General features: G+C 37.1%; 1 protein-coding gene across 1 annotated transcript in view; it reads right to left on the bottom strand.

Annotated features, from left to right (window-relative positions):
* Nucleotides 1-25,327, bottom strand: part of CCDC67 (coiled-coil domain containing 67) — a 45,454-nt gene that overhangs the window by 10,744 nt on the left and 9,383 nt on the right. The window contains exons 4-11 of the mRNA XM_009998935.1: nt 20,557-20,691; nt 17,006-17,110; nt 14,428-14,640; nt 9,531-9,676; nt 8,614-8,719; nt 6,879-7,076; nt 5,790-5,876; nt 3,117-3,316 (exon numbers count right to left, since the gene is read on the bottom strand). Coding sequence (XP_009997237.1) covers nt 3,117-3,316; nt 5,790-5,876; nt 6,879-7,076; nt 8,614-8,719; nt 9,531-9,676; nt 14,428-14,640; nt 17,006-17,110; nt 20,557-20,691 — 1,190 coding nt within the window. The remainder of the gene's footprint in view (nt 1-3,116; nt 3,317-5,789; nt 5,877-6,878; nt 7,077-8,613; nt 8,720-9,530; nt 9,677-14,427; nt 14,641-17,005; nt 17,111-20,556; nt 20,692-25,327) is intronic.

A 25,327-nucleotide genomic window follows, 5' to 3' on the forward strand; every position in this document is an offset into this window, starting at 1 on the left:
CAGAGAAAGCCCTTGTCAACCATGCCAAAATTTAAATCAACATCTAAATAAGGGATTGAAATTGTGAGGGTGGGAAACTCCTCTGCAAATGGATATTAGAAGTAAGAAAATTATCCTATAGGAGAAGAATAATTAATTAAAGTGGTTATACATAGGATTTGGCCACAGTCTTTTTTTTTTTTTAGGAAAAAAGATGCCACTCCTGTGTATCTCACTTTGCAATATTGAGAAATTCACTGTACCCTGAAAGAAAGAAGGAATCGTGCCTCTCCATCTCCAGTGAAACTTCCTGCAATTTCCGGTATTTTCTCTAGAGGTCTCTTGTCTAACTAAGGACTGTGTCTGTGTCTGGGATTCTGGGGCCGATTGTGAAACATGACTGAAAAATATTATAGAAAAGACTTGGTTGAAGACTTTTACATTTTTTTCTTTGTGCAACCATTTCAAGGTTTCTGAATGCAAATAGGAGAACCACCGAGTGCAGCTTCTGAACATTGCTATTTAAAACACACAGCCCCTCCTTGCACAAACACCACGTTTTCTAATTTTTTACTATGTGAAAAAAGGTTTGTGCCCTTTCTCCAGTGCCATAATTACCATGGAAACAGAACTGCAAATTAAAACCTAAATAACATCGTTTCTGCTTGTAATAAAATAAAACATAGCCCAGATTTTTACTCAACCAACATCATTTGCCTGGTTTTTCTACACGCATTTGATGGTTGAAAATGTAATTTTAGTTTCCTGATAAAATCTTGAGCTAGTTCCCCTCAAGGGGGGTCAGAAGACTGAGGGTATGGAGGGGGCCTCATCTTAGAAAGACTGAATGACTGATGTGCATCTACAACACGTGTAATGTGCATATTTTTTGAAATCTGTGTATGCATTTATTTAGATAAGTAGCTTTTCATTTTGGAAATAAAATGCATTTCCTCCATCCTAGAAACCAGACTCAATATACCTGTTTCATCAGCTTAATTAGAATAAAACCTTAAATTATGGTCAGTAGTGTGGTTGAGATTTGTGTTGCAAGGAAGGTCAGCTCTCCCAGGTTTCTCTCTCCTGGTTTTGGTTTAACATTGGTCTTCAATGGCTATGAAATAAAAAGCCTGCACATTATATGCATAGTTCTATTAGTGCTTACACTTGAATTCTCATAAATGAAAGTTCCTATTTCCTCAACAATGCAATTCCTTAGAGGATGGGAAAATATTCTTAGTTTTTCTCATTTATGAAGATTGGAAGCATGAGCAAAAATTGTGCTGACCAGTTTCTGGTAAAATTATGAGACCTACAGGTGCAGAACAGACTGTATCTTAGCTTGTAAATATTTGTTTCAGCAAAACCTTCAACATAAGTTGAAACTTAGTAGGAAAACACATATACGTGCCACTTCCATACATAAAGGTGTGTGTATTAGGTATATGCATTATCATATAGAATCATAGAACGTCTTCGGTTGGAAGGGACCTTTACAGGTCATCTGGTCCAGCCTCCCCTGCAGTGCACAGGGACCTTTTTGACGTGATCAAGTTGCTCAGAGCCCGGTCAAGCCTGACCTTGAATGTTGCCAGGGATGGGGCCTCCAGCAGCTCTCTAGGCAGCCTGTTCCAGTGCTTCATCACCCCCACTGTAAAGCACTTCTTCCTCATGTCTAATCTAAATCCACCCTGCTCTAGTTTAAGGCCATTACCCTTTGTCCTGTCACTACACACCCTTGTGAACAACCCCTCCCCAGCTTTCCTGTAGCCCCTTCAGGCCATGGAAGGTGCTATGAGGTCTCCCTGGAGCCTTCTCTCCAGGCTGAACAGCCCCAACTCTCTCAGCCTATTTTCACAGGAGAGGTGCTCCAGCCCTTGGATCCGCTTTGTGGCCCTTCCCTGGACTGGTTCCAACAACTCCATGTTCCTCTTGTGTTGGGGGCTCCAGAGCAGGACACAGTGCTCCAGGTGGGGTCACATGAGAGTAGAAGGGCAGAATCCCTTCCCTTGACCTGCTGGCCATGCTGCTTTTGATGCAGCCCAGGATGGGACTGCCCCTCTGGGCTGTGGGCACACACAGGCACATACATGTCTGTGTATTTCCATACACAACTACAATCCCCAGCGCTAAACATCTTTAAAAGGCCATTTTAAGTAAGAATGTAACTCCATAGAACAGGGTGCCTCCATTTTGCAGAAAGAAAATCACATTAAACTTTGCCAAAAGCTGAATGTATGAGTTTGAAATCAACCTGTAAAATTTTGGCTTCAGTTATTTAAACGTTGCTTTACAGAATGTTTTATGTTAGTGCTACCATGTAAGTTCTTTATTTAAAATGATCAAAGTATTTAGCTTCCTATTAATGTTTACACTCTTGTACTGTGAAATACTGTTTAGCCAGAAGTTTAATTTTCTTTTTATTACTGCAACACCATGATTATAACGTTTGAAGTTAATTCAGTGCTTCACTGGATACAAGAAATTAAGAAGGAAGTAATCACTGTTTTCTACGAGTCTGAGTATTCTTAAGTCTCACTATTTTTCCCTCACAAGGGAAAAATGATTGTAGTAATTATTTATTTGGGGCATCTGAAATTATGGTTTTTTTTAAAAATCAGGTCACCCGAGAACAACAAAACTAGACAAGGCATTAAAATACATTTAATGAAATTTCCAACAAATGAAACTGGCAGGACACAAAGCTTTTCAGCAGGGGTTGTAATTCAAACTGCTTATTAAGATAACCTCCTGTGATGCAGTTTACCTCTCATGTTGTTTTTTACATCTTTTCCTTGTCTTGTTTTTATTTGGCAATAAAAATACATTCTGTCGTGTTTTGCAAAACCTGGAACTAAGAATAATTTAAGCAACACATAAGAAGTTTTTGAAGTTGTTTCATGTGACAAATATTAAAGTAATGATCAAACATTTCTGGGACTTCTTTTATTGCTACATTCAGCTGGCCACCCAGAAAAATATAGGAAATCCTTACAAACATATTAACTGATAATTATGTTGGTGAGAGTTCTGAATTCACAGAAAGAGAAAAAAAAAATAAATTAACAGCTTGGCACAGTTAGATGCTTCCAAAACATTTTAAGTAAGCTTTATATATGTGCCCATTCTAAACATACCTCTCTGCTTTTTCTTGCGTCTTCAAACAAGTTTGGAAGTTGTGGTCTGTTTCTCCATGTGTATCCATGAGAGCCAGTGTTGATGTTTCTGTGTCATTTTGTAGTTCAACAAGACTATTTTGTGATCTTACATTCTCATGCTTAAGTTTGTGAATGGAAGTGCTGAAATTTCCATGCTCTTTGTTAGAGAAATCTATAATCTGTGAAAGGAAATAAACCCATCATTAAATAGTTGTTTTTTTCCAGAATGAATGGAAGTGTTTTTAACAAGCAAACACAAAACAATATTCCATGCTAAAGACAGACCTAACTACCTTATATAATTATGCAGCACTTATAGCACACCAAGAGAATTGCCCCCAGAAAAAGACACATTGTAGATAAATGGAAAAGAAGAGATAACAGCCTCTATAACACAATAAAAGAAATTAAAATTTCTCAACAAATATGCATTCAAAAGATTATTGTTGTAAATTCATCTCTTGCTTTGTAAAACCTATGACATAAAAGCAACCATCACAGCTGAAGCTGCAGACTGTACTGCTCCTTCCAGTCACAGTTCCACCAAACATAACAGGAGAAATTACAGAAGTTCATTATTGTACTAGACACAGGGTAAGCCTGGAGGCACAAGTTAATATCTATGTCGAGACACAGTCACCTTCAGCCTCAGAAGCAGGAAGGCCACACTAGCACAGTGCTCCCTGCGTGTGTCACTAAACCCTGCTCCCCAGCTGGGTCAGCCTGCTCGACAGACAAGTGGAAATACTGAATATATGACCAGCACATGCACTGCAGACAGGGGCTGAAGGGGTCCATCCACTAGGATATCAAGAGAGGAAGATGAAAATTAGCTCTGGAAGTTGGCTAGCCAGTATACCCCATTCCTTTTGTGCCCTATCACTTGTTCCATGAAGCCTATCCTACACACCTGAGCTAGCTAATTGGGAATGACCTCTGCAGAATATTGCATTGCACTGTGTAAATGTATTGGCAGTACCAGTATTCTGCCATCAGTTCTCAAAAGATGTATCAGATTACACACAAAAGGCTAAAACCCCATACATAAGTTGTGCTTTTATGTATTTCTAGATTTATTTTATTTCTTTGGAACCCAGTATCTCCTAAGCATGAAGTATTTGGGTCTTAGTGTCGTGCTAGCACAACTGGGTTCCTGCGCCTGAAAGTTTTGTCTGTTCCTTGCACTAACTGGTGTAATGTCATCTCTTCCTGTAGACCTTGCCCTGCTTAGATAGTTATAGGGGAAACTTAAGAGCCAGGCTGGCATGGAAGTGCCAGAAAGTGTAAGAAAATCTAAGATTTTGTGCAAGGAGGCAGGCAAGGGCTCAGCTAAGTGTCTTCTAAGTGGAGAGAGTGGCAGAATAGGGGAAGAATAAGAGCGCAGTCACCCTACCATGAACAGCTCCAGAATCAGCAGTACAGTTACACAAGCATGAGCCCCAAAACTGAGCTAGCACAGGTACATTGCTTTTGGAATCCAAACAAGTGCCCCTGCCTGATGATGCATTACACCATACTGACTTAGGCTGGCACTGTTTGAGGAGTCTGTGTGATGCTCTGCTGTCCTGTACAAACACATCTGTAACAATCTCTCCAGTCTCTGCAATTTTATTATCAAATACCTCAGGACCTTTAATGTTTAGATCCCCACAATGCACTAGGAAAGTAGGAATAAGTCCACAAGCACATTGAGAAGTGTAGTGACCTTGGTATATCTAGTAACTTGATTGTACTGTTAAAATTTAACAAAGGTGGTATCTACAAGGATTCCTGTCAGACAGCTCTTCTCAGTCTTTCTGAAAAGTATCACTGCAGAGAAGAGCTAAACATGCACACACACATCCAACTATGTTTCCACAAAGATATATCAGACATACACAAACATATACCCATAACATTGTGTAAATATGTATAGGTAACACATCACTGATCAACAGAAATGCTATTTTAAGAGTGTGGGGAAATGTGACATTCTTTCATGCATTTGTCAGTTTACAGTCAGACCATGAGCAGGCTACAAATCCCCCAAAGACATATTTGCAGCAGCATTTGCAAACAACATTCCAGTGTTGTTTTTTTCTACTGATACATACAGTGACTGCAGATGTTTTGAAGGTTTTTGTGGAAGGCAGAACATGAAATATTTATTATATCCATATAAACTATGGTTCTACATTAGATTATGGCACACTTTTTATGAATTAAGCTTGAAATATCTCACTGGGAGAGAAATAAATACTAAACTTTGAAAATAAGATGGAGCAAAATGTGTCAGTTTTTTAAAACACTATTTACATATCATATGAACAAAGGGATAAAACAGTAAAAAAGGGACACATTTTTGTATCTGCGTGAATAAAATCAGTGATGACAAGAACAAAAAATAGGCTCCCAGAAACTGTTCTGTGTCTAGACAGGTACTGAAAAATTTAGCTTGCTCCTAGTTTACTGCAATTAAGGTCAAAATTATTCCTAGCTTTACCCATCTTCAGGCTGTGTGTGAATGCCACTTGGTTTAATTATGTCACACACCTTATTACTGTGGTTTTTTTAAGCATGCAAAAAGTATCTAAATTTGCCATGATCTCAGTCTTCATTTACAAGCAATTTAAGTAACTGTTCTACATATTGCATAGATGTAAAAAAAATTACCATGCAACTTTTACACTCCTGGTTTTCCACTGTCTCTTTTAGATGTATGTTTTCTGATTTGATAACTTGATATTGGAAATCCAACAACTAGGAAAAGATTAAATTCTTAGTTAAATACAGGAATATTGCTGTTAACATGAAATAACACTGAGTTTAACTGTAGAAAATATACATAAATAATTATGAAACTTTTTTTTTTTTTTGAGATACAGCAATACTAAAGCAGAAGAAAGTCTTAAATGATCTATAAAAGAAATACAAATGCAATGCCTCTGAAGTTATTTACATTTCTGAATGAAATTATCACTTAGAAAAATAAGGGAGTTCACATGCAGTTACAAGACACAAAGAAGGACAGATTTTGCAGAACACTGAAACTGTATGAAATTCTAGTCATGAAGCCTAGGGCTGACATCCACTATTTTAGTGATATGATAGGGAATTTGGCCTGGAAAACAATGCCATGTAGCAGAAGTCTCTTATTTTCCTAAGCACTAGCTTTCCTGTTATCAAAAGTAAAATATTACAGTACTGACAATTTTCAATATGCAGTGACCCTCTCACAAAATGCAGAGATACCCAGAAAAATTTAAATATGAGGGTTCTTTTGGTTTACAAATCTAAGGAATGAAGATAACATATTTGTTCTTAAAACTGAAATTTGCCATTTAAACACTGTGATCTTACAGTTTTCAGCTTTAAAATTACAGGAAGCAGATTTGAAACATTCTTCAAGAGGCTTCAAACAAATCTGAAAAATTAGGAAAGGTTCTAGATAACCTACTAAATGGTTCTGATAAAGTACATATAATAAAAAAATAATTGGAAGTTTTCAAGATCTTTTACATGTTAGAATGATAACTACAACTGATAGTCAGAATGAATTGCAATTTAGATGTACAGTTGACGTTTACAGGTGCTTTCTTGTTGCAGTAGCAATTTGGCTGCCTCAGTAGTGCTTCACAGATATTACAGCCCTGCTGATGAAAACTACAGCAAGAAATGTGATGTCTTTTTTCACAGATAATGTATGTCATTATCAATAGTGTGGGGTAAGATGATCCAGGCTGGTTTTGCCTGCTTGCCTACCTGTTGTTTTGCTAACAATCTGTCTTTTATCTCTAACTCCATTTTTAACTGTCTTTCCAGAAGACTAGCTTTCTCCAAGATAGTTGCTATAGTGATGTCCTTCTGGTGAAGCTCTTCTGTCAGGTCAGAGATTTCTGTCTTCATTCTTTCCTGCTCAGAGCGATGGGACTGCTCCTCTTGATAAATGTGGTTTCTTATCTGGAGAAAATATGTTTCAAAAAGAAAAAATGTTGTGCAGTAAATATGATGATCTGATTGCATTACTTACTACCTACTGGTGACTTTTTTTGCTGTTGCTTTCAAGGCACCAGCTCTTCTAGCCAAATCAGAGAAGTTTGAGATTTTGTAATAAAACGTCTTCATGAGTCAGAGCATGTAGCTTTATTTTTACATTTTTTTTCAACCCTTCTCTTGTGTTGTAGAAACAAAAAAACCACAAGGCATTTAAATTAACATTTAAAAATAATGTAATGTAAAAATTATGTTAATCTTAAAAACTGGAATTTATAACAAAAATATATGAGGAAATATTAATTCAATAAACCTAAGTATGATTTATTCATATTGCTCGTAAGTTAATTTCAGTTTAAAAGCAGTTTAATGCAGTGTAAATTAACTTGGGACCAATATAAAAAAATAAATCTAGAGACTCTTTAATGAGAAACTATTTTAGAAATAAAGAGTATACATGGTAAATCACTTTATGGAAATCTTTCCTGCCATTATAAATAACAATTAAAGTCAAACTTTCTGCACTATCTCCTGTGAAGAGTTCTTCAATAATCAACACAAAGATTGTTTTCATAATCTCTCTACTGAAACGAACAATTTAATACTGACAGATTTTTGTGTTATGTAAGAAACAAAACTCCAAAAGGCAGCATAACAAACTTTGAACCCATTTCTATAATTCCTCACAGTACTGTACACAATCACTAGCAGATGGCATTTCATTTTTATTTATGCAAACTACACAGAAGTACTAGAATTGTAAACAAATAGATGTAGATGTGAAAAATCTAAGGGCTAGATCATGACTATAATGCCAAAATTTCTGCATCCCATAAGACATATTCCTGCTTACATTGTTACTCAGCAAAACCACAACATGCCTGGAAGAATTCTGTGCATGCTCTACTCCCAAATGCTTTGCCCTGCCAAGCCATATGCCATTCCACAGTGCCATGCACTGCTGCTTGCACAGACTGCACATTCTGAAGTGGGCAAGGCAATGTCATGCATAGCTCAAACTGAAGAGTTCTTGCCTAGACTGTGCAGCAAGTGACTGATTCATCTTAGCCTAGTGTGGGTACCTGCTCTAGTGACCTGTAGCAGTTGATCTGGTAGCGTCTGTTACATCTGAGACCACCTACAAACTACTACTTAACCCCTATAGCCTATGAAATACTCATAGCCTTGGAGGGTTTCCTGCTTGCAAGGTATGATCTGAACCACAGGGCTGCTTAGGCATGGTCTCTCCATTCTTTCAGTGAAGTAGCCAGCCCTGCTGTGGGTGCACAGCATCAGTGTGTCAGTTCTGCAGCTCAACAGCTGCCTCCAGAAATGCAACCATATATGAGAAACTTTTATTCATGAAAACTTCATGCACTTCCAAAACCACAATTTATCCTCCTGCTCTCTCTGCACATGCATATCCTCCAGGTCAGTACTCTGCTCTCTTTTTTCAATCCCATATTGCAATTAAGATCTGGAAATACTTAACAATATGAAATACCTTGTTTAGCTCTTCTCGTTGCTGTTCTTGACTTTGTGCCAACAGCAGTAACTCAGCGTTTTTATTTTCTAGTTGTTCAGTGAGTTGTACACAAGATGACTGATGCCTTTAAATAAGAAATGAACAAAACATGAAACAAGCAGAATGTTCAATAACCTTTACCTTGCAGCATCCCCTCCTCAGTGGAAAACTGTGGAAGACCTGCTCCCTGATGAAAAAAAACAAACAAAACACCAAAAAGATTTGAACCAGGTTCAGTCTTGGAAGATAACTAGAGATTAAGGACAATGCAAGTGGATGCAGAAAGAATCCTGAAACGTATTTCATATAATCTCAAATAGCTACAGTAGATTAGATAAGCCATAAACAGAGGAACATTTTACTCAAAGGAGATTAGGGAGAATCTTAATCACACTACTTCCAAAGTCTTCTAATGCTGAGAAAACAAACATCTCCGTGAACATAGAAATAAATGAAATACATTGATTTGTAAAAATCTAGGCAGCACCACAGCTTTTCAACAGACCCTGCATCTACTACCTGCCATCCTCTCATGAATAATTCTTAATGAAAATGTTTATTATAAAATTGTTTAGAATCTGATATTTGAATCCAGTCTTTTTAAACAGACAATTTAAATCAAATGTAAAATGAAATTCTTCACTCTAAGGGTGGTGAGGAACTGGAATGGGTTGCCCAGTGAGGTTCTTGATTCCCTATCCCTGGATGTTTTTAAGGCCAGGTTGGATGAGGTTTTGTGCAACCTGATCTAGTGGTAGGGGTCCCTGCTCATGGCAGGGGGGTTGGAACTTGATGATCTCTAAGGTCCCTTCCAACCTTAATGATTCTATGATTCTCTGAAAAGTTGTTAGCTCAAAAGTATTTCCTAGTTTAAATACTGTCTTCAACATACATACCTTATTTGAATTTCCTGCATATCTTTATGCTCTTTGACTTTCAATAATTCTGTGTGTAACTGCTGGCATTCCAGCTGTATCCTTCTCCAGAGAGCATCCCGTGACTGCAGCTCATTTCTCATTTCTGAAAGTCCTGCCTCCATGTTCTAAAGAAACAAGCAAATACGTAAATAGTTAAATAAAATGAGAAAATAGTAGCTCACAATGCTGCATTTTAATACACAATTTTCAATACCTGTCTAATTTGTTTGAAAGGACTGACATGCATTTATTCTGAGTTTCATTTCTGAAAAAGGCATTCCTTTCATGTCAGTTCCTTTCTTCAGAAATGTCATATAAAAAAGTCAGATGCTAAATATTCTTTAGCTCTTGCAATGTGCCAGTGCATCTGTCTCTGAAGCTATCATAGCAAATAAAATCCACGAGTTCTTTATTGTACATAGTCTGATTGTTTCAGCAGGTTCTGTACCCTAAAACATGCCTCACGTGCAGGAATTAGTGCTGTAAGTTACTTGGATTTTCTGTTTTCTATCAGCATTTCCGAATTTATATGCTTGAAAAGTCCAAGGCCACAGAAAGGCAGGATTAGGTGCTGGTCTTCATTAAACACTGCCTGGAAGCTTGGAGCAGATACATCTAGACTGAAGTACTTAGGCAAGGTGTGTGCTCAGTCACCTCCAAAAGTAGTTCCATCTGCATGGAGCAAACTGCTAATTTAAATGAACATTCTGACATTTAAAAAAATCACTAACAAAATTTTTCTTAAGGACTCCACAAATCTCTCTATTTTAGCTTTAATTTCTAACCTATGTGATAGACAACCTGCTCCTAAAGATATATGTTATAATAGGCATAATAAAATCTGAATTCCTAAAAAATCAGAATTACCCCAAAATATACTGAAAACAGACTAAAGATAAGAAAGATAAGAAATACAACCCACAACTAACAAAGGCAGCGATAATAATCAGATTTTTGCAATAATAACATGCAGAGAATGCTTATTTCCTCTCACCCAAGATCCAAAAGCATGTTCCAGATTTTTTTTAAAAAAGGATTTCTCAATAATGTCTTCTTTAAAACCATTATACTAAAACCACTAGCATTTTCATAATTTCTTAATTTTATGTTAATATATTTTCCATGTTTGAAAGTAAAAATAAAGCCTTTAAACTTTCAAAAGAAAACTGGAATCTAGAAATTACACCGCCAGGAAGGAACTTCAAAGGTTTATTTCCCTTTAAGCTTCATATTGTAATGACTTTCCTTGCAAGAGCTTGGAGTTTCCTCTGGCTGAAAGGGCTGCTGAAGATGGATATAAAGCACTTTCACATTCTTCTGCGTATATAGATCCACTCACCTTAGCTTTTGCTAAATTAAGGCTGAGAGAGCTTTTTTAAACCCTGAAATGCAAGTCAGGATCTATTCAAATGAAATCAAGCTTAATGAATTGTGAAAATTGTGTGCAAGACTTGCTAATGACCATCTTCATGACTCCAACTTTCACGAAGTAGCCACAACTATTTTGTAATATAGTGGGAGAAGGTTACCCTTTTTGTTTAATTCTGGGGTGGATAATGCTGCACAATTGTGTGGTGGAAGTCATATAATCTGTGGCAGACTGCAGTCATCATACATCTTTACATTAATTGTATCACAAGAATAGCAGGAACAGCAGCAGCAGTTGCAATAATTGAAAAAAAAGATGTAGATAGGTACCACTTATTATTTTAGGAAATATCTATTGTATCTAGTTAGAACACCAAAATGACAATTAATTTTGAACCAGAAAACTTTAGAGATTTTTAAAGAAAATGTCTAATGAACTAGAGCTCTGAGAATTTGTTTTAAATTGAAAAATTTGCCAAATCCTCTCTTCTTCTGTGAAGAGTTTTGCTTCAACTAGCTTGCTGTGTGTGATATCAAAAGGAAGGCTCAAAAATGTCCTGATCGGCTCCTGTTCTAAATCTACTCAAAGCTGTTCAGCCCTTTTAATACAATTATATGCTGTATTTCTATATAAATTAGTGTCCAGCAGCTGACTTAATGCAGACTTTCCAAGAACCAAACCTCTTCTGTGCTGTTTTCAGGCTGCCTCTCATGTATGGCTGCAGTTAAGTTTGTCAGACCTTTCATAAGTTAGAGAAATAGTTTGCAGTATAAGTTTGGATTTTATAAAGTTCTTATTTTCTGTGCAGCTCAAAGACTGGTCTTCCACACATTTCACTTTATAAGTGTTGCCTTGCTAATTAATAGTATGACAGAAATATTTAGAAGCAGACATTAAATGGTCATGAGAAGATGTAAGAGGCACAACACTAGGCTGCCATCTGCTCGCTCCCCACCGAGATTCCCATCTACCCCTCCCTCCTTTACCCACATCCAGTCCAGCTCTTCCCATCCTCCACCTACCACTCCTTCACACAAACCTGCTTCCTCATTCTGGCTGACAAAAGGCCCTGCACTTCCTTCTTTCTCATACTGACATTTCTAAAAATAATACTGTCACTGAGCTAAATATTTTCACCATACATTGACTTTACATCAGTGTTTCCCTTCTGCAGCTATTTGCAAATGCTGCTTTTCTAACTTACACAGCAGCATTTCACACTATCAGCACAGTTCCTCTGCAACTTTCTGTTCTTTAGCTGATAACATTATGTACATCTAGCTCCACTTCTACTTGAAATGTCTTCAGTGCTTCCTACAGCTCCTGTAGTCTATTAATGTGCTTCCAAAAATCCTATTTCTTGAGATTTTCTTAAAGGCTACACCACAATGATATCTACCCTCTGTGTTGTACAGAATCCATCCATCTGCTCCAAGTGCCATAGAAATAGAATAGAAATAGAATAGCAGTAGAAGTAGAAGTAGAAGTAGAAGTAGAAGTAGAAGTAGAAGTAGAAGTAGAAGTAGAAGTAGAAGTAGAATAGAATAGAATAGAATAGAATAGAATAGAATAATTTCAGTTGAAAGGGACCTACAACGATCATCTAGTCCAACTGCCTGAGTAATTCAGGGCTGACCAAGTTGAAACATTTTATTAAGGGCATTGTCCAAATGCCTCAGACACTGACAGGCATGAGCATTGACCACCCTTTCAGTAAACAAATACATCCTAATGATCAGTCTAAACCTCCCTGGAGCAGCTCTGAACCATTCCCACAGTTCCCATTGCTGGGTACTAGGGAGATCAGCACCTCCCTCTCCACTTTGATTAGTCTCATATTTTCCTCCATATTCTAGTCCCATTACTTTTGATGGCAGCCTTTTTAACAGGTCCCAAAGCAGAGGTTCCTGCTGGCATACTGATAAATTGTATACAGGCAAGTGACTCAGTGAATCAATGAGCAAATGAAACCTATAAACAACATGTGCTAAACCTGGCTGTTCCAACAACACCTGAAACTAATCTCCACCGCATACATGTAAATTCCTATAAAGTATAATGCATATGAAGTGATAAGTTAGCCAGGTTGTCTATAAACAGAAATAAATTACCCATCTCCAGAAAGAGTCAAAGTCATTGTAGGCCACTTAATACATTGCTAAACCTGGAAGTGCTTTAATAAGTAAGCAAAAGCAAAATTTATATATGTTACCAGAAACAAACATCAACAAGAATCTCATTCCTGATCTGTTTTAAATATAAGTAATCAAAAAGGCTGTAAAGATCTTGTATTATCTCAATCTTGTCTGAACTCAAATATCACAAGCAAAAGAAGAGGCCCAAAGGGCAGTGCTATGTTGAAAAATGGTACTCTAGGAATAAGATAAAAACTGATGGTTCTTCACATGGTTGGCAACTTAAAAATTCATTGATTGCAAAATCTTCTCTCAATATTAAAGTACACCATACACTTTTCTATATACTTATTTACTAGCTATATGGCACAGTGCACAACAGAGTGTAAATCAGATAAAGAGATTTCATAGAATCATAGAACGGTTTAGGTTGGAAGGGACAGAATCATAGACTGTTAATGGTTAATGTTGGAAGGGACCCTAAAGATCACCGAGTTCCAACCCCCCTGCATGGGCAGGGACACCTCCCACTAGACCAGGTTGCTCAAAGCCCCATCCAGCCTGGCCTTGAACACTTCCAGGGAGGGGCCATCCACAACCTTCCCAGGCAACCTGTCTTCATAGGAGAGGTGCTCCAGGCCTCGGATCATCTTCATGGCCCTTCTCTGTCTCTAGAAGTCATTTATACACAAGGAACCAAGTGAACATAAGTTCCTGTAGATACTATGGATATAGGAAAGTTGTAAAAATCTAGATAAACAGACAAGAATAAAATATACTACGACATATCAATCACACTTCTGTTTTCTCAAGCTAAACATAAAGAAAAAACTTATTTACTGTGAGGGTAACAGAGCCCTGGGACAGGCTGCCCAGAGAGGTTGTGGAGTCTTCTTCTCTGGAGACATTCAAAACCTGACTGGATGTGTTCCTGTGTGATCACTGCGTCCAGTGACTCTGAGCAATCTGTTCTAGTGTGAGATGTTCCTGCTTATTGTAGGGGGGGTTGGGCTAGATGACCTTTAGAGGTCCCTTCCAACCCAAGACATTCTATGATTTTATGATCTACTGTAGGTGATCCTGCTCTAGCAGGGGGAGTTGGACTAGATGATCTTCAGAGGTCCCTTCCAACTCCAACCACTTTGTGTAATTCCTTATCCACCAAGTGGTCCATCCATCGAATTCATATCTTTAAGTGTTACTCAAAACATGGTGCTGTTCACAGCTCATTCTGTGTTCCTGCAAAGAATGTACCTAATGTAAGTTTCTTTTACACAGGCACCTCAGTATAACTTTTAAAAGTATACTGCAAAGTAATTAATGCTCCAAAATTAATTCCATAGTCATCATGAAAAAGAAAATCTATTACTACCTGGCAATGGTTTTGGTACATTTTTATATCCTCCCGGAGTTTCAGATTTTCCTCTTCTAGTTTCTTATTGTTTGTTGCTATTTCATTCACAGTTGTCTTTAGCTTTTCCATAATCAACTCATCATTTTCACTTTCAGGCTGGCCACAGGTAATTACTTCTTCTTGGTTTTGTTTCTTATTGCTTATTTGGAATTGATAATTCTGAGTCTGCTTCTATAAAACAAGAAAATCCATTAAATTAACTTCATTTAATGAATAATCATATGAAAATTGTTAGGACCAAACCATTACTACTAAAATCATAAAGCTATTTCCATTTTCATCAGTATTTGGATATGAAGAATTCCTTTTTTAGTCTAAAGTTCTTTGCCCTCAGTAAGAAAAAATATTTCAGATACTTTCAAGGGCACAGATTTTTTTCAAGTATTTGTCTTCTCTGCTGTGTATTTCCTTAGCACTTGATGTTAATTAACCCAAATGTGAAAAAGGTGATTTTGATGACCTACTCAAAGCAGTTACCTATAAAAAATAATTTGAGAGACATGTTTCTTTGATTCATTGAACTCAGTAAGAGTCATGTCTGTGTGTGCCTCAGGATAGATATTAACCTTTGACTGGAGAGTGAGCATTACATAGCTCATGGATAAACAGCTCAGTTAGTACAGTAACTGAATTTCTTTGGTATCATTATCCTTAAACCTGGAGAAGAATCATTTGTGCATTCTGCAGAGTCTCACACCCCATTCAGTTTCTTGTACTACTTAAAATCCTAAACCCAAAACTTCAGAAAATTGGTATTGCTGGTATTAGTGAATTCACAGGCATCATGAAGAAGCATAATTACTATGGTAACTGCTTTTGCTCTTAAAAAAAATGTCCACATGCATCCCTCTACATGCAGCAGTAATCTTTCAGAAGGCTGAGAATTAGCTGAAAAATGACAACAGAATATAACCTGGAAACCAAGTATCATGTGCAGAAATCAAGCTGAGCAAGAAAATGTATATTAAAAATAGGGTTACAGATACCATATTTTATTGATAAGGTCTGAAAAAAAGACATGCTTTAGACAGCTTTTTGATGTCAGTGACTGCTCTCATAATGTGTGTTTGCTGAACACCTAAGCAAAACTGACCACTGGCTGCATATCAAATAAAGGGCCAAAGACATTTCCAGCTAAGTTTAAGTTCTATATATAACAAATTAAGGTCCCCCTGACATCTATGCTGTGGAATCTGACACACCAGAATGTCAAAGTATCCTGTGAAAAACAGGGTGCAAGCCTCCAGATGGAAGTCCAAGACATCACAAAAGAGGAGTGTGAGCAAAGACAACAGGACCAGTTAATGCTTTTGAAACAGCTTAGGTAGGACTGTCCATCTGATTTCTATTTAATAAACTGTCTGGTGTTATGTTATAGTTGTGAAGAAAACTGTCTTCAAGTAAAGCTCACTGATGGAGCAATGTAAGCCTCAACAGACTAATGTGGAGATCCACCTGAGTACTCTATTTTGACTTTCCTTCAACATGCCAGTAGTTTAGTCTAGTCAGAGCCTTGCCTTGTTTTCAACACATTTGTATGGAAGTTCAATAGTTGCAATATAATGCTATTCCATAAGCAAAAGTTAACTGTAACCATTGGAAACTTTGGGTATGGGTGTGGGTAAACAGTCTCACAGGAATTGTCAGGAGTGTTTCACAAGATTACAATCCAATCATTTTACTAACAGTGGAAAAGGGGAATCATCAGTCAGCAACATAATTGGCTTTCCCTTCATTTTCAAGCTCGCTTGTTGCCCAGTTATTTTTCTTTTTATTTTTAAAGCAGGGTCATTGAATCAATATTTTGTTCTGGATTGGAAGGAATTAAAAAAAATAAAAATATGCCAGATCTGTGGGCTATGTAAAGAAAAAAAAAGTAATTAGCAAATTGGCAGAAGAAAAGAATCACGAAGTCAATCAAGTACTGAATGGTAATTTCATGAAAAGTATGATAAAAAAGGGTTAAGTGACCCAAGAAATATCTCCAGTGGGATCTTAGATAGCATACAAAAATTAATTTTACTGTATAAATTCTATTAATGTATATTTATGATCTACAGAAAAATGAGGGCTGCTTTTAGATCTGAGAGACCTTTGTACATGACACCATTGCAACCTCGTAGTGGCAAGTTCTGATTACTTGGTAAGATACTTTTCAATAACTTGTCATTGCAATTAACTGCATATTACTAAATAGCATAGAAGATTAAAGTCTCTCCACAAGATACTAAAAAAGTAAAAGGAAACATGCACTGTTTCTGCAGTTTTTTTAAATCAGAAGTACTGTAATTCTCATCATGACACTCAGTTTCTCATTTTAATGAGAAAAATAAAATTAAAGTAACTGTATGTATCATTAGATCTTTCAGTGTGGGTTTGCCTCACCTCAGCAATGTATTCACAACCAACATATCCATGTATTGTCAGATTCAGTGTAAGCTTGGTGGGGTTCAGATTTTTAAAATTTAGTTAAAACAACTCCAGCTGAGCTGACAGCTCATTTAATTCTAATTTTCTTCCTAAAGCAGGAATTTACCTGAAATAAATTACATTTTTCAGACAATAATTTTTGTTGAGCATCTAAATAAAGGAGATAATTTTGGCAGATTGTCCTCTTCTTATCCCATTTTGCCTTAAATTCCTGAAAGACAGTAAAACATGGATACTAAACACAGGGTGAAAAGCTTTTTTCCTTAATCTAAATAACTTTGTAATTTGTATAGTTCTAAGAAAACTCTAGTTTTTTAATTAATACATAATCTTCCCATAATTTTGGAAAGAAGAAACAAAGAACAATGATATAAAGCAGCGATCCAGTCATCCCCACCAGAAAAAATTCCAGCCTTAAGGGTTTTTAATCTGAAAAAAATGGGTGCAAAACATAATTGTTGAATAAAAATTATAAAATATTTTAAGTCCTTTCAATTGCTGTAGATGTTAAAGTGATGACTATAATATACCCATTTGATTGGAGAGCAGTTCCTGTGACTTTAAATTGTCAAGTAGAGTGAAGTAAACCAAACCCTTAATATTTAGGCAAATCTTTTGAGCAATTTTATTTTTTTTGGTTTGGCTTTGTTTTAACAATTGGGACAACAGCTACTGTGAATAAATTTTACTTCTTGCTCTCTCTACAATTGCTGCTTCTGGTTCTGAGTTTGCCTAGTTTAAAGAAAAGCTTGTTTAACAAAATCTATCAGGTTCATCTAATACTGTTTTCATATTTGCACTTATGTTCCTACTTATAGTGTCTTTGAATTTTCCTTAAATCATACCAGATCTGTATATTCACAACTAGAATTTAAAGACAGTATCCTGCAGAAAAAGTAGAACTGCAGTTTCTGAAGCTGTTGCTCTCTTAGTTTGAAGAATTAGCAAAATAACAGTATACTGTTTCATGCAGTGAAAACTATAACACTTCTAAGCTATTACGAGAACTTCCTTTTTCACAGTGGAAATGTAGGTCCCAAAAAGACAGATTATTTTTTATAATTACTCTACACTGGCATATTCCCCAAATTTTAAAAAATAAGGGTTTATTTGCTACTGAAACAAAATGGAATATTTCCCAGCATAGATTAATACAGATCTTCTCTTACAGCTTTCCTAATATCTGCTTTGGCATTTTAAATCAAGACACATCTTACCATTTTACAAAATGTGACACAAATGGTCTTTCAGATTACTTAATGAGGACTGAAGTTTCAAGGCCTTACTAAAGCACTGCTGAGCTTCATAGATTTTCAACACACTAATTATTTCCTGAACACTAGAATTTGCTGAATGTATTCCAAGCACTCATTTTTCATTCAGTGTAATTAATCAAATTATAGCATTGTGTTACATTATTTTCACATTTTAATCTTGAATAAGGTCATTCTCAAATTAGCTGGATCAGACAGTTTCACAGTAGTGATATATTTAGACAACAAAAGATGTATAACCCTTTTATTATTCTTGTAGTAGCAGATGTAGGCAGCCACACTGTAGCCCAAAGTGTCTTTTCTGATGGTAACAGCTCTCACATGTGGAAAAAACATGAACATGCTGTAGAGCTAAGAGGTGTCTAGGTTATGTCCTGTTAATGTAGGAACAGTCACATGAAAGTCACAGAAGTTAGTCCTATATCTTACTGAACAACACAGAAGATAGGCAAGGCCAAAAGAGAGATTCTGAAGCTCTTCTTATTTGCAGCTTAAGCATTAAAGTACTTAAAATCTATGAAATCTTATTTTTTTTACTGCAAAGTTCTGAAAGTGTCTCAATAATCTCTATCATAAATCTACATAAATCTACATCAGAAGCCCATAAATCTTCACAATGCTTAGCAACTAGGCAACTAGCTCACACTTCCAACTAGTATTCCTCTGCTTACTTTCCCTGCAGGACCCACTTTAGCAAAAGCTCGAAGCACACGCTACCTTATTATTTGAATAATCTCCAGTGGTACCTTGGATCATCCCTCTGTGCTTCCAGAGGCCCCTGGAAGTGCTCCCCACCAGATGCATCCTTGCCTTGTTGGTGTCACCCCAGCAATGCCTCCCTATCCACTGCTTGTGCTTCCAGTCCCATGTTTCACTCCTGTTGTGCACTCAAGATGCTTCCACACAGGTTTACTTCACTGTCATCCTCTGCCAGCTGAACCCTTTGATATCCTGCATTAATTTGGACTATTGCCATGGATAAAAACCTCACCCACAGCTGGTAAAATGTTCAAGTCTGATGTGAGCTTCCTGACCTGTGTTACGTCCTTTGGAGGAAATCTCCAGGGGAGCAGATTAGGCTCCATCACCTGGTCCCAGATTGTCTCCTGCTGCAAGACCCTTCATCCAGGGGCTGCACATGGAGCAGAGCTGGCACTCAAAGCCACAGCCCAAACTCAGGGGAGAAGTAAATTGAAAACACTTGCTAAAGAAAAATGCAAAAACTCGTTACAAAGAATGGCCAAAGAAAATATAAATGTATTTTTTATGATCCTCCTCCTCAAAAGAGTAGTGGTTAGGCTGTTCTCCCCATATGTGGAAGATTCAGTTTAATAATCTTCTCTCCAGACAGAATCTGAACCAGAATCTTCCCACATTAATTTTCTACCAAACAAACAAACAAAAAAACACTTTAGTTTTCAACAGACTCTGGAATTCTTCCTTCTGAAGTTATTTCACTTTACAAGGGACACCAGCATATTTATTGGATAAGTAAAATAGGAAGTGAAAGGTAGTACAGCTAGAGATTACATTGCTTAATTCTAAGAAATGAAACTGGGTATCAGTTTCTGAACCAGTGAATGTAGACAGAAGAGTGTTTGGGAGAAGCCAAGACTTGGAGAGACAACCTCTACATGCCAGTTCTCTGTGGTGGCTAATTCTCCTATTGGGCCAATAAATATTGGATTATTCCACAGATCATAAAGTAACTTCTAACTGTCAAGGCTGGGAATTGTGATGAGAAATCAGGATCTTCCTGTAACCAAGAATAAATCAGCTAAAATCCATTCTGTGTCCAGAGAGATAGGGAATATGACTGAATCCTGTCCTCCTCATCTCAGAGTATCTACCCTCACTCAGTATGCTGGATTCTGAGGAAAGTGTTTTTAATGGCCTAAACCTTCCTCGTGTGTTACCTACAGAAACCAGGTACTGAGCTCAAGGTTGTGGACATGGGGCTTCTGACAAGATACATGAATAACAGTTTTACAATCCTAAATCTTTCTTCTACCTAGGCCTAAATGGTCAAAGTTGTCTATAAAACTTGAACTAATGATAGGTATTATGGGATGGCATCCTGAATACATAAAGGCTTCAGTCTCAACAGATTATATTATCCCATACACATATACTAATCAGGAAAAATGTGATTTTTTTTTTTACAGTTACGCTTTTGAAGAATATTCTCTATATTAATTCATAAAACTGTTAAAACCACTAATAATACTTGGACAGAACATTAAACTAAGCACCTTTTCTTGCCAGAGTAAGGAAATTATATGATTTTTCATAATTGTTAGGAAATTAATTTTTACAACTGTAAAAGACAAATTAATTCTAAAGGCATATTAAAAATAGAATATAATAACCAAAGTATTCTTACCTCCAGTTGCCTGTATAAACTGCTCACTGCAGATGGTGTCTCCAGGCTTTCCTCACATCCTTCTTGACCTTCAGTCCTGTTTTGTTTTAACTGATGTGACTGTAGCTTTTCATAGCTATGTGTCAACTTTGAAAACTAAGAATGAAAGCAGAGTTGAACATGCAGAATCTATGCATCTATCTATCATCTACCTACCTACCTACCTACCTACCTACTTATCTATCTATCTATCTATCTATCTATCTATCTATCTATCTATCTATCATGCTATCTATCTATCTATCATGACCAGGTGGCCAAAGTTTTCTTTAAACTGAAATAGCCAACTTCAGCTTCAGCATTCTAAATATTTAATCAACGTAACTAAGAATGAATTAATTAATTTCTTAGAAATTAACAAGACTAAGCTGTCACATAAATGTTAACTAACTGTTGAAATGGATCATTTGACAGCAATCCAATTCTGCTGAAGTTCTTCATGGTGCTGTTACCCATAGTGTCATTTCCTCTACAATGTTTATGTGAAATTTTCTGTACTTGTTTACTGCCATCTTGTGTTGACATCTTTAAAAGGTGCTTCACCAGCCTGAAGGAAGGATTATCACTAATGTATTTTAAAGTTGCATGTTTCTTTTTTATAATGAAAATTGTTGAAATGTTATTTATGTGATGACTGCATTCATCTGGAACCACCAGGTACTAAAGGGTGTCTCTGAGAATTAGATACATAATACTGTTCATTAAATCATAGGATAGCATGGTTGGGGTTAGAAGGGACCTTAAAGATCATCTAAACAGCAAAAAGAATTGAAAAGATGACCAGAAGTTAGATTGTCCTAAGTTAAAATGTTTCCTAAAATGGGGAGGTCCAGGGACAGAGTTGACCAACTTGGAATTTCTGAACAGAAATCCTGTAATACAGGCTTACAGAAGTGAGATATCTCATTCAAAACAAAATTGAAAGTCTTCCAGAGAAGCTGCAAGAATAAGAAATTGACCTTGCTGGAGAATACAGTTACAATAAGATATTTCAAATGGTTGGATCACCCAGGCCCAATCAATACGTAACTCACTGTCTTTGGAAGAAAAAAAGTCCAATTTCAAAGATTAAATTTTTTCTCTTGAACATATTACGGCACATGTGAACTGCTTGGGAAGAGCAAACCCAGATGAAGACAAGTATTAGACTGCTCATGCCTAAAAGGCTAGGGAAATACAGGATCCAATACCTCAACAAATCAGTCTAAAAAGGAACAGAATGGCCAAAAGGAGAAAATACATTTTGAATATTAGGTTTATTGAATGAAAGTAGGAAATTTCAGACAGATCATAGTCTGGATGTTAACATGACCAGAAACTAGACTAAAAGCCAAGAATCTTTCAAATTAATGCTAGATATTTGCAAGGTCCAAGTTGCTCTATTTCCACGCAGTTGAAGTAAAAAATAATTATTTTTTAAAAAGGAGGCCTTTTAGTGAGTTCTGGCATAGGATTCATCTAAGTCTAGATTTTTGAAAGTTAGACATCCAAACCCAAGCTACTCTGCATTAGAAAAAGCTGCCTCTACATGCCTAGTAATTTCAGGCACCTTACATCCTCAGCATAGGCTGACATGAACTATATGTTAGGGGTGCCCATTTCTCTCCATTGATTCCAGAGGGAGCCTGAGGCAGCTCAGGAGTAGCCATCTAGCTTTGAAATATCTAATTGAGGCAATTCGTTGCTAAAGTGCTTACAGCAAGAATGGATTCCCAGTCTTCTGCTGGGAGTTTTCTGTAATTTTCAAAATGAGAATAATGACATTAATGTGTAAAAAAAAAAAAGAAGTAATGAAGATGAACCCCTCAAGTTTTTGCTAGGTAATTATGACAGAATGTACATTAGAATGAGTGCAGCCAAATGGCCTAAGACTTTCAGGTTACATATCAGGAATTATTTCCCTAAACCAAGAAAAAAGCAGGTTTTACTGCATTCAACTGGCACACAATCAATTCAGTGGGAATGTTGCTCATTAAACAGCTGGTTTTATCATTAACAACAATACAAAGCACTGAGGGCCATAGAAGCAGTATGTCAGAAAGAAATTTGTTCTGAATAGCCATTCTTCCAGCTAGAAAAACGTGATCCTTTCTATTTCTACCAAGATTAAGCAGGAACAAACACTGTGAGGAATTTTAAGAACACCTCTGCAGAGACAGACACAATGCTACTGGTAAATAGTAGCATTCACACCATTTGTGCAGAACTGAATTGTAGCTCTTAAGATTATACAGTGTAGAAGGAGGTGTAACTTTCAAGTGAGAATAAAAACCAACAGAAGGGAGAAAAAGGAGATAAGGCAAAGATTAATAGTCAGGAAAGCTCTATATTTTAGGTATGAGTCTGTGCAGCTGAGGATCAGTGACATTAAATTTATTCTATTGTAGACACTGCAGTGCTGTAATTTAACAAAGAAACTCAATAAGGAGACAAAATAAAAGCTAGAGGAGCTGAGAGGGATAGTCATACTGTCTAGCATAGGTATTTGGAATTGTTCTGACAGGCAAGCTTTTTGTTTATCATCTAAAGAACCTAGGCAGGCCTCCTAACTTAGGCACTTAAGAATTTCCTTCTTCAGTCAATATGTCACGGATGGGTGTTTCATAAAGAAATTCAGTTTGGTGAAAGGGAAGGAATAGGAATCAGAAAATAAAAAGGCAAAGAGTCAGTGCTGGAATCTTTGGTAAAATAAATAGGATGACTGAGAGAGAATGAAACGTTGAGGGGCATAGATTTGGAATGTGATGTATATTCTTAAGAGCTGCAAATCCAAACTTCTTGCGTTAAGATAAAAAGAGAAGCAATCAAGAAACTCAAAGAAAGGTTAGGTGGTCTGCAAGGTAATGAAAAAGGAGAATCTTGGCAAGAACTATAATGAGGTTTACAGAGAAGCTTGTAGGTTAGGAAGGGTCAGATTCTTAAAAAAACCCCTGAACAACAAAACACAACAACAAAAAGAAGCTCAGAAAACACATCGTATTTGTTCATGTGTATCAGGTTTGCATGGCAAGGGTTTGGTAGTGAGTGGGGGGCTTCAGGGGTGGCTTCTGTGAGAAGATGCTAGAAGCTTCCCCCATGGCCAATAGAGCCAATGCCAGCTGGCTCCAAGATGGACCCACCCCTGGCCAAGGCCAAGGCCATCAGTGACAGTGGTAGAACCTCCATAAGAAAATATTTAAGAAGGGGAGAAAATCCTGTACATTCTTGCAGTCAGGGAGAGGGGAGAGAATATGTGACAGAAAGAACCGTGCAGACACCAAGGTCAGGAAGGGAGGGGTAAGAGGTGCTCCAGATGTCAGAGCAGAGATTCCCATGCAGCCTGTGGTGCAGAGCATGGTGAGACAGGCTGTCCCCCTGCAGCCCCTGGAGGTCCTGGGTGGAATAGATATCCACCTGCAGCCCATGGAGAATGCCACACCAGAGCAGGAGGATGTGCCCTAAAGGAGGTTGTGACCCCATGGGAAGCCCATATAGGTTTGCTGGAAGGTCTTTTGACCCTGTAGGGGACCACATGGGAGCAGTCTGTTCCTGAAGGACTGCACCTCATGGAAAGGACTCACGCTGGAGCAGTTTGTGAAGAACTGCAACCTGTGGGAAGGACTCCTCTGGAGGAGGGACCCCACACTGGAGCAGGAGCAGAGTGTAAGGAGTCCTCCCTTGAGAAGGAAGGAGCAGCAGAAACATCTGATGAATTGACTGCAATTCCCATTACCCATCCCCCTAAGCTGCTCGGGGGGAGAAGGCAGAGAAAATCAGGAGTAAACTTAAGCCAGGGAAGAAAGGCAGGATGAGGGAAAGGTGTTTTAAGATTCAGTTCTATTTCTCATTACCCTACTCTGATTTGATTTACAATAAATTTATTTCCCCACGTCAAGTCTGTTTTGCCCATGATGGCAACTGTTGCATGAACTCTCCCTGTCCTTATCTCAACCCATGATCCTTTTGTTTTATTTTCTCTCCACTGTCAACCTGAGGAGGAGAGTGATAGAGCAGCTTTACTGAGCTTTACTCTCCAGAGTCAACCTGCCACATCATGGGAAGGACCTGAAGGGTAATTAACAACTTCAAAATCAAAAACATTATGGAAAATGACCTGGAGTTTCAATTTCAGAAAGTTCAATTTCAATGTAGTTCTTAACAACATGTAACAAAAACCCAGTTGTTTTTTGGTTGTTTTTGGTGATTAAAAAAAATAATAAATTAAGACGTAAAAAATATTGCAGGAAATGTGAAAAAGGATGAGAAAAGAGAGATCTGACATTTTTGAGGGTAGTGCTGCATTGCTAAAGGTACCTCACAACTGCTATGTAAAAGAGTCACACAGTTTTCTGTTGAATTATGTCTATTTTCTCAATAATCGTGCTAAGATGTTGTTTCTTTTTCTGTACTTTGTGTAAATTATAAAACAGCTTTTGTTTCTAGCTACTCTCCCAAATGATTAATAGTGTTAATTACATAACAACCAAAACATTCTCTTCTTACTTACAGAACCGTTTGCCAAATCAATTTCCATATTAAAGGCAACATGAACTTAAAAATAAATTATACATTTATTGGTTCAATCGATTTAGGTGGCAAGTGTTACCAGCTCTAAATGAAAATAATGATATCTAATTTACTCAATCCAATATGATTCTACAATAAGTGTGATGACTGGAAATTTTTAATTACTTTCAAGGAAGTAATTAGAAATGGAATGGAATACTAAATCTCTGGTAGAAGAAGTCAGTGT

The sequence above is a fragment of the Chaetura pelagica genome, unplaced genomic scaffold (genome assembly GCF_000747805.2).
Source record: "Chaetura pelagica isolate M959 unplaced genomic scaffold, ChaPel_1.0 scaffold100, whole genome shotgun sequence".
Taxonomy (NCBI): Eukaryota; Metazoa; Chordata; class Aves; order Apodiformes; family Apodidae; genus Chaetura; species Chaetura pelagica.